The sequence below is a fragment of the Alexandromys fortis genome, unplaced genomic scaffold, assembly GCF_014885135.2.
Source record: "Alexandromys fortis isolate MF-2015 unplaced genomic scaffold, M_Fortis_MF-2015_v1.1 scaffold_23, whole genome shotgun sequence".
Lineage (NCBI taxonomy): Eukaryota > Metazoa > Chordata > Mammalia > Rodentia > Cricetidae > Alexandromys > Alexandromys fortis.
The window spans coordinates 2,262,920-2,278,367 of record NW_026067907.1 but is presented as its reverse complement, the minus strand read 5'-3'; the positions used below and the strand labels follow the sequence as shown (position 1 = coordinate 2,278,367).

At 42.6% G+C, this 15,448-nt stretch overlaps 1 protein-coding gene across 4 annotated transcripts in view; it reads left to right on the top strand.

The window, feature by feature from the left end:
- Rgs17 (regulator of G protein signaling 17) overlaps positions 1–15,448 on the top strand; it is a 90,616-nt gene that overhangs the window by 50,109 nt on the left and 25,059 nt on the right. For all 4 annotated transcript variants that reach the window (XM_050135830.1, XM_050135832.1, XM_050135833.1 and 1 more), the window contains one exon: positions 10,744–10,887. In XM_050135830.1, the coding sequence (XP_049991787.1) occupies positions 10,769–10,887 (119 nt within the window). In that variant the 5' untranslated portion in view covers positions 10,744–10,768. The remainder of the gene's footprint in view (positions 1–10,743; positions 10,888–15,448) is intronic.

Below are 15,448 nucleotides of genomic sequence, written 5' to 3'. Positions count from 1 at the left end.
GACATAACTGAATGCTGGGAGGAAGAAAGCAGAGGGAGAGAGCCACCACGGAGATGCCAGGTCAGACATGCTAAATCTTTCCCGGCAAGCCACGACCTTGTGGTAAACACAGATTAACAGAAATGGGCTAAATTACAATGTAAGAATTAGCCAATAAGAAGCTAGAACTAATGGTCCAGGCAATGATTTAATTAATATAATTTCTGTGTGATTATTCGGGTGTAATCTAGCTGGGCGGCCGGCACAAAAAGCACTCTCTCTCTCTCAACAGCTGTGCATGCTTTATCCAATCAAGTTTCAAATATTGCTGCCAAGACCCACTTCTCCCATGGTACCCAGCTTTATGCTTTGTTGCAAACTAGACCCATCAAGGCCAATGTTCTTGCTTGCATTTGCATCAAAGTTCTTCCATGCATATGTGAGACTAGAGAAATTTCCTGGTTCCTCACCACCCAAGAAAAGAGTGGGGATCTTGCTGTCCTACTTCCTGTTTTCAGGTCTTTATTCAGAGTATTTTCCTAGGAGTCTGGGAATTGCTGCTTGGCCTTATGGTGGAACCTTTCACTGGCAAGGATAGCCTTTGACGGCCCCTGACCTCTGCTCCTGGGATGAGTGGACATGTTTGGCAATGTACATGAAAAATATTGATAAAATGGGTTCTATTGCTTGGGTACTTCCTGGATGTCAGTGTGTTTATTTTGCAAAACGTGATTGAACTGGTATGACTTTCATAACAAGTCTGGGCCACTAGACAGAAAATACATTTTTTTGCTAAATAAAATAATATACTAATAAAAGTATATTATTTTGATTAAATGTATGATAGGTCATGTAGGAAAAGATGGTGTAAATTCTCTAGGGCTGATTTAGCATTGAATGGCTTCTGAAAAAAAAACTACTCATCATTTGATCATAGCTTTATAAACACTCTTCAGATGTCTATTGGTTTAGATAGACACGATTTAATTTGGGGAAGACTTGACTACATGGCTCCTCCCATGCTGAATGTATTTGAGAGTATTCCAAAGGAGGATTATTTTTTCAAAATGAACTGAGAGAGAGAAACAAAGGTTACTGCGTTGATGTGGAAATACAAAATAGCTGAGTCCCATTCGGGTATGTTACATTAAACTCTGGCATCAAGGGGACATAGGCAATGCGCTCAGCTCTCTGTGGGTCATTCCACACAGTGGTAATGTTTGGCTCTCTCCATGGTAAGCTCTGGTATGTATGCACTGTCTCCATAGCAACCCCCTTGTTCCGATAACCATCATTAAGGACCACATGAAGCGTTACTGCTGAAGGAGATGGTTCTGCCATGCGTTTTCATTCGCAGCGGTTCTGTTTCTCTGTTTAATTGTGTCGTATCTGAGATCTCTTTCTTCATCTTATTTTAACCCAGCCCCTCCTCTTCATGAGGATGGAATAGAGCGTGCATCTTCTTTGATGGTTAATTGTTGGTTTCAAAATGTGTGTGACACATGGATGGGTGTTTTGTTGGTACTTCCCTAAGGAAGCACGTTATGGTTCTATGTCAAATGCTGACTTTTTCTTTTTATAATGGGGCCATGCTCATGGATTCTCGTGACCATCTAATGTCTATGACTCAAGTAGCTCTGGCTGTATTTCCCCCATTTTCAAATCGTTTACCCTAAGGTAATGCTGGTGTCCCCAAATAATGCAAATCCTGAATAAGACAAGTAAAAATCAGAATGTGTGTGTGTGTTTATATACATATTGCTACTGGGTGTACAACTATGTACGCTGAGGCCAGAGGATAACCTTGTACAAGGAGGGAACCCTTTATTTTGTTTTTAAAGGCAATGCTTCTTGCTCATCTGGAACTCACTGAGTTGGCTGGACTCAGCAAGTCTGAGTCATCTGCCTGTCTCCACAGCCCCAAAACTGGTATTACAGGAGTGAGCCACCATGCCTGGCTTTCTTTTTGTCTTTGTTCTCTCTCTCTCTCTCTCTCTCTCTCTCTCTCTCTCTCTCTCTCTCTCTCTTTCTCTCTTTATTTTTTTCTTTCTTTCTGTGAGCATTTGGGATAAAACCCAGGTCCTATGCTTGAATGACAAGCATTTGCCAACTGAGCAATTTCCCCAGCCATAAACATAGTATTTTTAAAAATACTCTTGTAGTGGGGTATGGAAGCATAGGCCTTTAATCCCAAAACTCTGAAGGCAGAGGCAGATGGATCTCGGTGAGTGGTCTACACAGTGAGTTCCAGGCCAGCCAGCGCTACACAGTGAGACCTTATCTCCAACATCAAACCAAACCAAACAAAACCCGGAAATGCCATTTTAGCTAATTGGTCTTCCAGGTGCTCTTAAATGTCTAAGCAATGGGATCATCTATCCCTTTCCGTTATCTGGTAAATCTGGCCACTGTGAGGAAGCCTGGATTCCCACCTGGCTGGAAAGAAACTTCTCTTTCTCTTGCTTCACTTCTCCAACACACACCAACCAAGCTCACAGGTTAAGCATATTCATAGAGCAAGAGAGTGTCAAAACAGCTGGTGTTAAAACGTATGTGTCTAAATAGACTTGGCAGGTGGCATTTCCATAGCCATGCAGGTGTAGATAGATAGAGATATAGGCAACAATAACCATAAGAAGAGAAGGCCATAAATTTGAAGGGTGTGGAAATGGGAGGCACTGGAATAAGAGAATGGAGGGAAGTGACGTAATTACATTTTAACCTTTAAAAACTTATGTGAAAATTAAATACCAGATTATACTATACCTTGCAAAATATAGACACTGGTGGTTAATTAAAACCTGTAAAATTTCTTTGAGAGATGTTTTCTCACTTAAATCCCTTTGCCTCTGAGGAAAACAAGCTGCAACTAGCAAGCTCTCAGCACTCAGGTGGGATTCTTGATTCTTTTCTCACGGACCACAAGAGCACTGAGGTGGCAGACCCAGATTCTGCCCTATGAATGCAGAGAATATTGGTGGAAATCTCAAAGGGCAAGGTGAAGAAGTGACCGGTGCCTTCCCAAGGCTGGAAGTGTCTGTCAGGACTAACTGGAGGACGCACCTCTTCCGACTGCTGGGGAGATGGAGGGAAAGAGTCAGAATCCAGCAAGAGAAGGTGACCTATGTGTGAGCCATGGCTGCAGGAGGCTGGTCCGCCATGCTGTGAGGGCACAGAGGGAAATCTGCTTTTGCCGAAATGGGAGCAAAGATCAGAGGGAAAGACAGAGTTGGAGCACAGGACCACTAGGGCAGCTGTGGCCCACCTTCCCTGCAGAAACTGCGTGGTGAGACTCACAGTGGGTGCCTGAAACTGTGGATACTGCTCTGCTGATATGTTCATGCACACTGGGGCTATTAGGAAGTTAACATAAGGGGAACTACATGATTAACTGCAGGTGGTTTCATACAGCCCAGACAAGTCCACGGAGGGAATTGACACCCAGGGGTGAACGGTGCAGGTTGGTGCAAAGCTGATATCACAAAAAAGCAAACCTGTGGGTAACTGGGCATGAGTAGAGTTCAACCGGTCCTGTGTGATCTTGTGCCATAGTGTGCACTGTATGCCTGTGTGTGTGTGTGTGTGTGTGTGTGTGTGTGTGTGTGTGTGTATAAGATGTGTATAAGATGCAGGTGTATGACAGAGGACATTTCTCTGTCACTATCCACCTTACTCTTTGAGACAGGTTGTCTTACTGGGACCTGAGACTCCCCAGTTTGACTAGGTTAGCCGACTAGCAAGTCCTAGGGACCCTCCTGTTTCTTCACTAATATTGGGATCACAAGTGTGTATCGCCACACCACCAGGTGGTACTGCAGATCAAACTCAGGTTTGGGTGCTTGTGCGGAAGTCTTTTGCTAACACATCTATCTCCCCAGTGCCGAGATTTTTTTAAATATATTCATGAAAATATTGTTTCTGGGAGCCAGCAATTGGGCTCAGCATGTAAAGGTACTCGCTGCCAAACCTGGCAAGCTAAATTCAAACCACATAGTGGAAGGAAAGAACCAACTTCCTCAAACTGGCTGTGGCATGAGTGTGCACAGATATAGACACATACAATAATAAATAGTATTTTTTAATTTAATTGATTTTTTAAAAAACAACACTAAAATATATACCCTCCCAAGCTAAACACTGGTTTGAGTACAATACTATATGTGTATATATAATTATGGAATAGGAAGTGATACATACCATCTAACTTGCTCAGTTAGAAAGACATGCTGACCTAGCTGAAGCAGAGGACTGAGCAGAAAATTTGCATCGAGGAGTTGCTTTTCTTCAAAGGGGGAAAAAAAGCCCACATCACAACTAAAAGTAATTATCTTTGTGTGATGAATTGCTTCCTTATCCACCACACCACTAAAGAGAGACTCACAAATTTGGCTTATTTAATACCTTTTGGGGGCTCACCATTGAGTCAGTGAGAACATAATTGAGTAGAACTCCTCCCCTCAATATGACAAGATGGTCACAATTATAATGATGAGCATTGTTGGATAACGAGCTGATTGTGGGTACCATGAGTCACTCGGGGCTCGGTTCATTTATGTGCGATAAAGATTACAGCACAGTAGTGGAATGGAAGGAGCCAGCCCCCTTCATCTTTTTCCTTCAGTGAGTACGCTTTTGTGTCGATCCATTGAGACAGAAAGAACCTAACCAAGGCACATAAAAACCCATCACAGAAGTGAAATGATATTAAGAAAGAAGATACTGATGAAAATCTTTGCCATCTGTAGCCTGGAAACACTGTGGCATCCAGCTCGCTGGCATACGGGGAACAACTTGCTTCAGTAGTCCCTTGCCAGGGCTGACACTTACCGGGTACTTATTGTGAGTGTAGGATTTGAGCCAAGTCTTTAACGCATCGACTTCTTTAATTCCTGTTAGACTGATGTGTTGATGTGCTCTCTGATTGTTAATTTCTATCTGCCAGTGAAGAAATTGCCACAAAAATCATTTAAACAGTTACCCAGAGATCTTCCTATAAACAACAGACTCAAGGCTTGAACCCAGGCAATACGAACTGGGAGCTTGCTCGCACACATCACTTCAGTGTGGCGGAACCTGGACCTATGTTTTTACATCCAGTGAGACCCAGAGGTCCTTCTGCTTCTCGTCCCGCCACCTCACGGCTCTGGAGTTAAAGGCACATGCTAGCACACACCCAGTTTTTAACATGCATTCTGAGGAGATAAACCCAAGTCTTTCCCCTTGTGGAGCAAGGGCTCTGACCTGCTGAGCCATCATCTGTCTGGTCCAGGAACTAACATGGATATAGGGAGTCAGTACTTTCCCAAGTCTTCCTAATTTTCCAAAAAGGATCATCTTGCTTTCACAGTATCCTAACCATTAAAGAAGATATATGGACCTTCTTTTTCTTCAAAGTTGGAATCAAAATACCCAAATTTTATATAAACTTCATAACCTCTCAGGTAGAATGAAAGTGTTTTCCTTGCAGTCATCAATTCTCTAGACCCATAGCTGACGTTCATACTCATCCTTGGTGTGGTAGACTGAGAAAAGGCGAGGAACAAAGTCAGATCCAATGAGGACTTCATCTGAAGTTAGAGGACTGTGTACGAAATTGTCAGATCTCCACCTTAGAGAAAAAGACACTGTAACACTCAGTGGAAGGAATCACCGGTACCTACCATCATCAGTAATCAGTGGTTGTTGTGCATCTACTACAGACAGTGAATACTGTGTGATTCCAGGAAACACACACACTATACAAACACAGAGATAGACACATACACACCACACACATACACACATACACACAGATACACCAGGCACACACGAGAGACCCATACACACTACACACAGAGACACCCACCACACACACAGACACATACACACCACATATACACACATACCACACAGAGACACATACACACCACACACACAGGCACACCACACACATACACACAGATACATCACCCACCCATACATACCACACACACATACGCACACACATACGCACACACACCACACAGACACATACACACTACACACACACAGACATACACACCACACACACAGACACATACACACCACACACACATAGGCACACCACATGCACACACAAACACAGCACACACCAACAGACATATACACACAGACACACCCATCACATACACACAAACAGACACATATACCACACACACTCATATACAGATACACACACATCACACACACACACACACAATCATGCACATCTTCCTTTGAAGAGTTTTACAATATTATTGAAAAACAAAATAATGGAATAAAACCTTGAGGAATACTCTTTGTTGCTAATCACTGACAGTATGACCTGAAACTGTAGACATTGACGTAGACAGGGTTTCTCTGCCTTCCTTGCAACTGCACTGTGAACATGTGGCCTCAGAGCCAAGGGAGGTTTTCGCTTCAGTCTTATCATCCTGGTGATTTTCTGACCTCCAGAAGTCAACCTCCTTCAAATATGTTTGGCTTTGAAATGAAGGCTCAAGAAGGTATCACTTGAGACCCATGCCACCAATGAGACAAATCTCAGTATCTCTGATTTGCTGGTCCATCTTCTAGCTCTTGGGGTCTTTGCAAGGCGAATCCACATTCTCATCTTCATGCCATCATCTCAAATTCTGGGCTATGATTCCTTGTCTAGAGTATGCTTATCTTTCTTATAAAGATAGAATTCTTTAAAAAAGATATTTCTGAGCTTCTTTCTAAGTCCTCCTTTTAGTTTTCTGAACACGTTTCAGTGTCTTTTATAAATGGTAGTGACAAGAACTGAGCATAGTATTTAACCACCCCAGAAAAAAAAATGTACCTCAGCTTCTCTTAGAAAATATTCTTCAGTTAATGAATTCTCAGTTCTCATTATCTGTTTTGTTCGGAACAAAATGCAGTTGGCTGATACAATCCTCCAGATACCCCAGACATTGCATGTGCTGCTACGAAGCTGCGTCTTTCCTGTCCTAGTTTCAAGGAGCTGCATTGAGGCCCCAAATCAGCATCCTTAAACTTATAAATTACCCTTTAAATTTTAATCTTGTTTTATATGGCCCGGTCTTCAACCTATAAAAGGATTTTGATCACTGCATCTGATCCAAAGAGAACTCAAGGAAAAGGAGAAATAGTAGAGCGAAATTATGCACAGCTGGAAATGAGATCAGAATTTTAACATTCTCTGAAAGACACAATATTACAAAACAGAGAAACAACCCTCCCAGGTCACTGTCCCGAATCTGTAGGTTTTCCTGGCAAACAAATTTGTTTCGGCCTTGAGGAGAGAATAGGGATGCTGCGACCATTAATACGGATTCCATCGAGGCCTTCCCGGCATTTATTATAAAGGCTAAATAAAGCATGTCTGAATGTGGCTGGTGTGAGAGAGCATTCGGGACTGTGCACTGGCTGCTTGACTAGCTCTTCTCTGCTCTGCCCTGGTTCCTGGGCTATCCTCAGATAGCCTGATGGAAAGCCATAGTTTGGAACAGGTACAAGCATCATTGAGAAAGAGGGAACAGCTCCTTCTGCTTTCCTTCCCCCAAGAGTCAAAGAGATAATAAAATGTGTTGACTGACAGATATCCAAAAGTATCTGAGAACAAACAAATGGCAGGATTGTTTTAAGCTTAGATTTTTGTGTCAATCCTAACTTTGAAGGTGAAGGGGATGAGAACAGAGAATCAGTGTTGGCCTGCAAGAGGGGAGTGAGAGAGGAAACAGGGAGAGGGCGCCCAGGAAAGCAAACAGGGAGAGGACTTCCGAGAGTCATTGGCACAGACCTTACACACTGGGACTGCTGTGACAAATGCCCATGGGCTACGTGGTTTATAAACAAGAGCCCTGTGTTTATTGTGGTTTCATGGGCTGGGAATCAGTGTTTGGGGACCGGTATGGCCAGGTTCTGATGAATTCCTGATTTCTCTTAGTATCCTCACATCGAAAAAGGCAAAAAAAAATTGTCCTGGGGTCTGTTATTTAAAGGTAGGAATTTTACTCACACGGACACTATCCCCCTAACATGATTACCACCCCCGAAAGCCTTGCCTTTTAGTACCCTCACACTAGGGACCAGGAATTCAGTGGATTTGGGGGTGATAAGTCCAGTTCACTTTAATGATGAATTCCATCAAGAGGCCTGCTGTGCCGTAATTAACGCCATCACTGTAACAGAATATCCGGAGCCCAGCAATGTATAAAAAAAAAAGTTCCCTTTGGGCCTTGAAGTTTGAGAGGCTGAAGAGTTGGAAGATGGGGCCCCAACACCTGTTTAGTTTCCATAGGTCACATGCAAAGTCAACACAAGACAGAAAACAGACAGCAGTCAGTCATATGTGAAGGAGTAGACTGTGGCAAGCTAACGTAAAATAACTCACTCGTGTGATGAATTCAGTCTCATCGGAAGTTCATTTGAAAGTTCACAAGGGTTGACCCACCATGATCCAATCATCAGTAGGGCTTTCCCTTCTGCCATCACATTGAGCAGTTAAGTTTCAGTGTGAGTTTTACTGAGACACTCTGACATTCAACCTAACACGGTCCAGTAAACAAGGAAAAAAAAAGAGTCTTGAATTAAAAGATATGGGGACACGTTGTGATGTCTACAAGATCAGTTTCAATAGGAGGGAAGGGCAGTGTCTCCTTTTCTTAATTTATGTAACTTTAAATTCAATTCTGATTCTTCCAAAAAGAAAAAAGAAACTTGGGGCTCTATCTTAGCCAGTCATTAAGTCTAGTGTAATTTTTTTTAACCAGTTTCAGTGCTTAATTGTTAACATGGTGTTGTTGTTGGAGGCTGTTAGTTCATTTCCTGGCCACCTGGACTCCAGAAATAATCACACAGAAATTATATTATTTTGCAATACTGTTTGGCCAATAGCTTAAGCACATTACTGGCTAACTCTTATATCTTAAACTAACCCATCTCCATTAATCTGTGTATCATGTGGCTGTGGCTTACTGGGTAAAGTTCTATCCCTGGAGTCTGTCTCTAGGGGGGGGGGGGGCTACATGGTTTCTCCTGACTCTGCCTTCTTTCTGCCAGCATTCAGTTAGTTTTCCCCACCTCGCTTTACTCTGCCCTATCACAGGCCAAACCAGCTTCTTTATTCATTAACCACCAAAGGCAACACATAGGAAGAAGGGCTTTCCTCACCAACGTGGCATGGCTCCTTCCTCTGACTTCGTTTGCTTTTTTTTTTCTTTTTTTTTTCTTTTTTGTTTTTTTTTTTTTTTTCGAGACAGGGTTTCTCTGTGGCTTTGGAGTCTGTACTGGCACTAGCTCTGTAGACCAGGCTGGTCTTGAACTCACAGAGATCCGCCTGCCTCTTCCTCCCGAGTGCTGGGATTAAAGGCGTGCGCCACCATCGCCCGGCATTGACTTCGTTTTCTTATGGCTAAAGTCCAGCAGGCTAAGGTAATATCTGAGTTTGTCAGAAATAATCTCCACTCCTGAGTTTTTATTTAGCTGAATATAAAATTATCGAAGGTCCATTCTCTCTTAGCATATGGAAAGCATAATATTCCTCACCATTGCCATGTTTGTTAACATATTACTTTCAATCAAAATGTTATTTCTCTGTCATTAGATCCACATTTTCCCTCTTGGCCTTGTAAATCTGGGTTTCGCCCTATGTGTGAATGTGGGTTTGTTTTTGTTTGCTGCATCCCGCTCGACATGTGGTGTGATTGTTTTGTTTTCTTCTGAAAAGTCCCCAGCCAACTCCCCTTAAAATATTTCATCGCTGACAATCTGTTCATTCTTTCCTCAGGCTGAAAATATTGTTGAGCATGTGTGCTGGGACCTCTGTGTTTCCCCTCGGCTTTTGTCCACTCTCTTCTGCTTTAGTCTTTTGCTTTTGTCTTTGCTGCATTCTCTATATATTCTTTGATGCTATAACTTAATTCCTTTGGAGGTTTTTTTAAAAATAGTTTTGGATTTATTTATTTTGTTTGCATGAGTGTTTTTAAAATTTATTTATTTATTATTGATTTTTTATTGAACTCTACATTTTTCTCTGCTCCCCTCCCTGCCTCTCTCCTCCCCTTTGGCCCTCCCCCAAAATCCCCATGCTTCCAATTTACTCAGGAGACCTTGTCTTTTTCTACTTTCTACTTCCCATGTAGATTAGATCTGTGTATGTCTCTCTTAGGGTCCTCATTGTTGTCTAGGTTCTCTGGGATTGTGATTTGTGGACTGGTTTTCTTTGCTTTATGTTTAAAAACCACTTTATGAGTGAGTACATGTGATAATTGTCTTTCTGTGCCAGGGTTACCTCACTCAAAATGATGTTTTCTAGCTCCATCCATTTTCCTGCAAAATTCAAGATGTCGTTGTTGTGTTTTTTTTCAGTTGTATAGTACTCCATTGTGTAATTGTACCACATTTTCCTTATCCATTCTTTGGTCAAGGAGCATTTAGGTTGTTTCCAGGTTCTGGCATGAGTATTTTGACTGCATGTGAGTATGTGTACCATGTGTGTGCAGTGCCAAAAGGAGCCAGAGGGGGGCATCAGATATCATGGGACTGGAGATACAAGCTGTTTACAAGTCCCCTAGAGGGTACTGGGAATTGATCTGGGCCCTCTTGCAAGAGACTGACTAGTGATCCTAACCACTGGGCCACTCTCCAGCTCCTGAGTGTTCTTTGAAGAGAGCATTCCAATGTTTTGGGTTTTCCATTTCTGAAACCTTGTATCTAATATTGTTTCCCTCTAGTTACCTTTATGATAGCCTTTCACACCTTGTATTTTCTGTGTTTCTTCAGCCAGCTGGGTTCCCAAGCAGCTGAAATGAGAAAAAGGCAGCAATCCCAAAATGAAGGAACACAGGCTGTGTCTCCAGCACCGGGAAACCAGAGGCCCAACAACACCTGCTGCTTCTGCTGGTGCTGCTGCTGTAGCTGCTCCTGGTAGGTCACCTAAAATGTCTGAAATTAGAGCCAAAGAATATGATTTTTGTTGCAATTTAACCAAAGACATGCTGCAGAATATGTTTATTCTCCCCCCCCACCCCCCATCAAACCATAAAGAGAAAGACAAGCTGGTCTCCAAGTTTTCTGTCTTATGCTAAATGTCCACGATTCAAGTCTCTTTCCTGGTCCAGATTCACAAAGTGTAGTGAATGTGAAAATCAGGCCATTCAAAATCTATGAGAGTTCCATGGACCAGACAGCTCAAGATGAGACTAGACTTACTTGGAACTTTCCATCGAACCCTAAGCCTGGGATTTTTTTTTTCTAGACCCGATTTTCTCAGGAGAGCTACTAGCCTAGCAGTGGCTACTAGGTCTCCTTGGCCTATTTCAAAATCTGACAGAAGGCTCAGGTGGCTGAGTCATCCTGTGCATGGTCTCCACTGGTTTCCAGCGTCCGCTGAAGTTACTCTTTGATATGGGATGGAAATCTAGGGAATTGGTGGTATTATAGACATGAGGAAGGCTCAGACTAGTCATTTATGTATATATATATATACATATATATATATACATATATATACATATATAAATATATATATATATATAGTTTGCTTCCTAGATGATTATTCTCTGTTAGGGAAAGTCATACATGATGAATTTGAATTCAACTTCAGAGGGAGGAAAGAGAGTTGTAGGTGGGCTTGCTGTCTCCATCATAGTTATATTGATGTTGTCCTCATCACTGCCTCAGAGACTACCGAGCACAAGTCTTAACCCATGCACGACCTAATGAGAGAGTGTGGGGCTTTCTAAGTCAGACTGCCAGAGATCAACTGGTGTCCTTGTTTGTTACCAGCTGTGTGGCCGGTAATACGTCAGTTCGTCTTTCTGGTCCTCACAGCCTTACCTGTCAGATAACGAATGTAAACCCATACCTCTTAATAAGGCTATAAAATTAAATGAGATGCTACATGCGGTGTCCTAAGAGGAGCGTGTGACACAGAGTGAGCATCTAATGGATTTAGCTCCCCGGGTAATGGATAATCGCATACTGTAATAACAGAATCCGCTCAAAGAGTGCAGTGCGAAATTAAAAAGCCAGCATGGAGGGCCAGCGAGATGGCACAGCAGGCAAAGGGACTTGCCACGTGAGCCTGGTGGCCTGAGTTTGATCCCTGGAACCAGCATGGTAACAGCAGAGAAGCAACCCTGTAGGACCGTCTTCTGACTCCACACGCCTGCCACGGCACACCCATTCCTTCACACACGCAGGCACACGCGCAGCGTATACACACACAGCAATTATGAAAGTTTAGAAGCAGCACGTAGATGCAACATCATGGGTGATGATATTTAATTTGTATTTTAATAACTAAAGCTCGCCTGAAGATCGGGGAGTAAGACAGCCACGCTGATCAGCTGTACAAACCAGGCAGTGGTGATACACACACACATCTTTAACCCCAGTGGCCACACTAGTTTGCCATAGAAACAGGGTGGTAGTGGTACGTGCCTTAAATCCCAGCACTAGGGAGGATTATAAAATGGGAGGAGACAGGTTTCAGGCTCAGTCTCATTCTGAGGTTTGCTAGAGGCAGGATTGCCATTTCAGACTGACGTAGAGGTACAAGTCAGTGGCTGGCTGCTTTGCTTTTCCGGTCTTCAGGATGAACCCCAATATCTGTCTCTGGATTTTCATTAATCATACAACAATCATGCCTGAACACCCACACAAGCATGCACACACATCATATATTCACACAACAATAATGAATGTTTAGAAACAGCATGTAGATACAACACAGAAATTATCCCAGAAAATAAACCATTTTTTTTTCTAAATTCTGTATAAACATCAGCTACGGTTTTACAGTATTAAATATGTGCTTCTATTTCTCATTTGCTCTTTGCTGTGCTCTTGAAATAAGTTATTATTTTATTTGCCTGATAATATTTAGTTTTTTGATTTTTTTTAACTTTCTTTCATGTGTATGGATATTTTGCTTGCATGTACATCTATGTGCCATGAGCCTCATGGTGCTAAGAAAGACCAGAGAGGACATCAGATGGTGCTGAACTGCCACGTGGGCTCTGGGAATCGAACCCAGCTCACCTGGAAGAGCAGCCAGTGCTCTTAACCACCGAGCCATCTCCCCAGTTCCAGTTCATTCTTTTCAGAATTAAAATACACTACAATAACCTTAAAGTTGGGCGGCACTGTGTTAGATGCCTAATAAACAGACATTGGTCATTTTAATGACAGGGATTTATTCTGAAAGCTGTAAGCAGGGCCATTTCTTCCTTTAGATAGCATCATACATTAGACCCAAACAAATGGTAGATCATGCAGGCCAATCACTCCATGTGGATCCTTGAGAACTCAGTAGGCAGGAGACGGATGCTGTCAGTGTAGCTCCTTTGACTAATTTGATGAGTGATATCATCTATTTTATTTTATTTTTGTGTATGGGTATTTTGTGTATATATGTACCACATGCATGCAGTACCTAAAGAAGCCAGAAGGGGGCATCAGATCCCCCTGAACTAGAGTTATAGACAGGTGTGAGCCACTATGTAGGTGCTGGGAACTGAACATGGGTCCTCCAAAGAACAGTCAGGGCTCTTAACTGCTGAACCACCTCTCCAGACCCGTGGCATTGTATGTACGAGTGCACTCTACCAATAAAAAGTACACTACAGTAAATACAAAAATGGATAACAATGTAGTTATTTGTCAGCAAGTGTGTGCTACACATAACTACATGTGCTGCGTGCTCGTGGGACCTACAGGATAGGTGACTGTCCACACCATCATCGGAGATGAGTGGGTAGTGTGTTGCACCACGACACTACAGTGCCTAAGTTCTCACTAAGATAGGGAATTTAAAGTTCCATTATGATTAAGGACCAGCGCTACCTATGATCTGCCACTGCTGGAAACATTTTTATGTCGTATGTAACTATACTCCGTGAGATTTGATTCCATTGCCTCATAGACATCTATGTCTCTGGGACAGTTTGATGTTTACGAACGAGTTAGGGTGTTTGATTATTCAGCTCGTTCACAAGCACCAAGTTGTCACCAAACACAGAGTAGCTTCTGGAAGCTGCATCCGCCTTCAACACCTTTGGAGTGATAACAGACTCCCGCAAAGCGTGAAGCCGTGGCTGGGTGCTGGGGTGTTAGCTAGCTTGAAACGAGAATCTAGTTGTCAGAATTGCTCTTGTCAGCCACGGTCATGAGCCCCTAAAATAATAGTCTATATATTTATGAGACATGAAAGCTGTGATAGGTAGCTACTCTTTGTGTTCATCATCCATAGTGATAGATTCCACTAGGATGTTTTTGTGTATATCTTGAGTAGATTCAACCCTCGCCTTCCCCTGTCTCTTCACTCTCCACCCCTTCTCCTATTCATTCCACCAGATAGAAGCAATTTGGGTTTTCAGAAAGCACAAAAATTCAATAGCCTTGCATTATGGACTTTAACTATAATTTTGTTTATTTAATTTCAGATGAAAATGTCCTTTAAACATAAAGTTTTCAGAATTTCATTATTTTTGTACTTTGAATTTAGGAAAGAAAATTCCAAGCTTTACTTTTTTTTTTTGAGTAAGTAAAAAAAAAAAAAAGAAAGAAATCTTCTTTAAAATTTCCAGGCTAGGTCAAAGGGGCAGAACAAAAGCACCATGACAACAATGTGATTTAGAGCCTGAGAAGCGTTAGGAATCAAAACACGAAAGAGCTGTCACCACGGATGGGGACTGTTGCCATGTGACGGGTTTCGCTTCCTTTTAAGGAAATCAAGGGCTGAAAAAATAAATTTCTATGTCTAGGAACAAATGTAAATGTTCACGATAGCTCCCCACGATGGGCTTTTAAAATAATGTAGTGTTGGTTTCAGATTTGTGTTTCTCATCTGTGCTTCACTGACAGCCGCCTCTCATTTTATAATTTACCCCCCCCTTATAAAATTATCCGCATATTTCATGGTAGAAGGGGTGCAGAGTACATTCCTGCTGGGTCTCCCGACAGTCTCCTCCACGTCTAGAGTGGGACATCACTCCTAGTGACGGCTAGGGACTGCCGCCTTGTGAAAGAGCCACTTGCTTCCCTAACACGGTTCCTCCTGTTGTTCCCTTGTGTCCTCCATTTCAAGAAGAAACGTTAGGAAAATGAGGTGTGCATCCTTTAACTGTCTTAGACATGAACCACGAATGCCCAAAGAACAGTGAACAAAATCTGTGCACACCGAGCCTTTTCTGCAGGAAAAGGGGCACTTTGACAGGACCGCTTTCTGAAGGTTCCAGGTCCACCCTTACTTGCCTCTTCAGCTAGCGGGCTCCTGACTGATTCTTTTTACTGAGGAACACTTTGAAACATCCTGCTGCTTCTCGTTGCCTGCTGTTGGGACAGTATGACATATAGGAGCTGCTGAAAAGCTTGTACCCAAGACAGCATGTGTGCAAGTGCCCTGGGGACTAGAAACTCCTGTGTTCACAAAAGTTCCGTGTATAGGGCATGAAAAAGGTCGCAGGGTAAAAGCTTTTCGGGT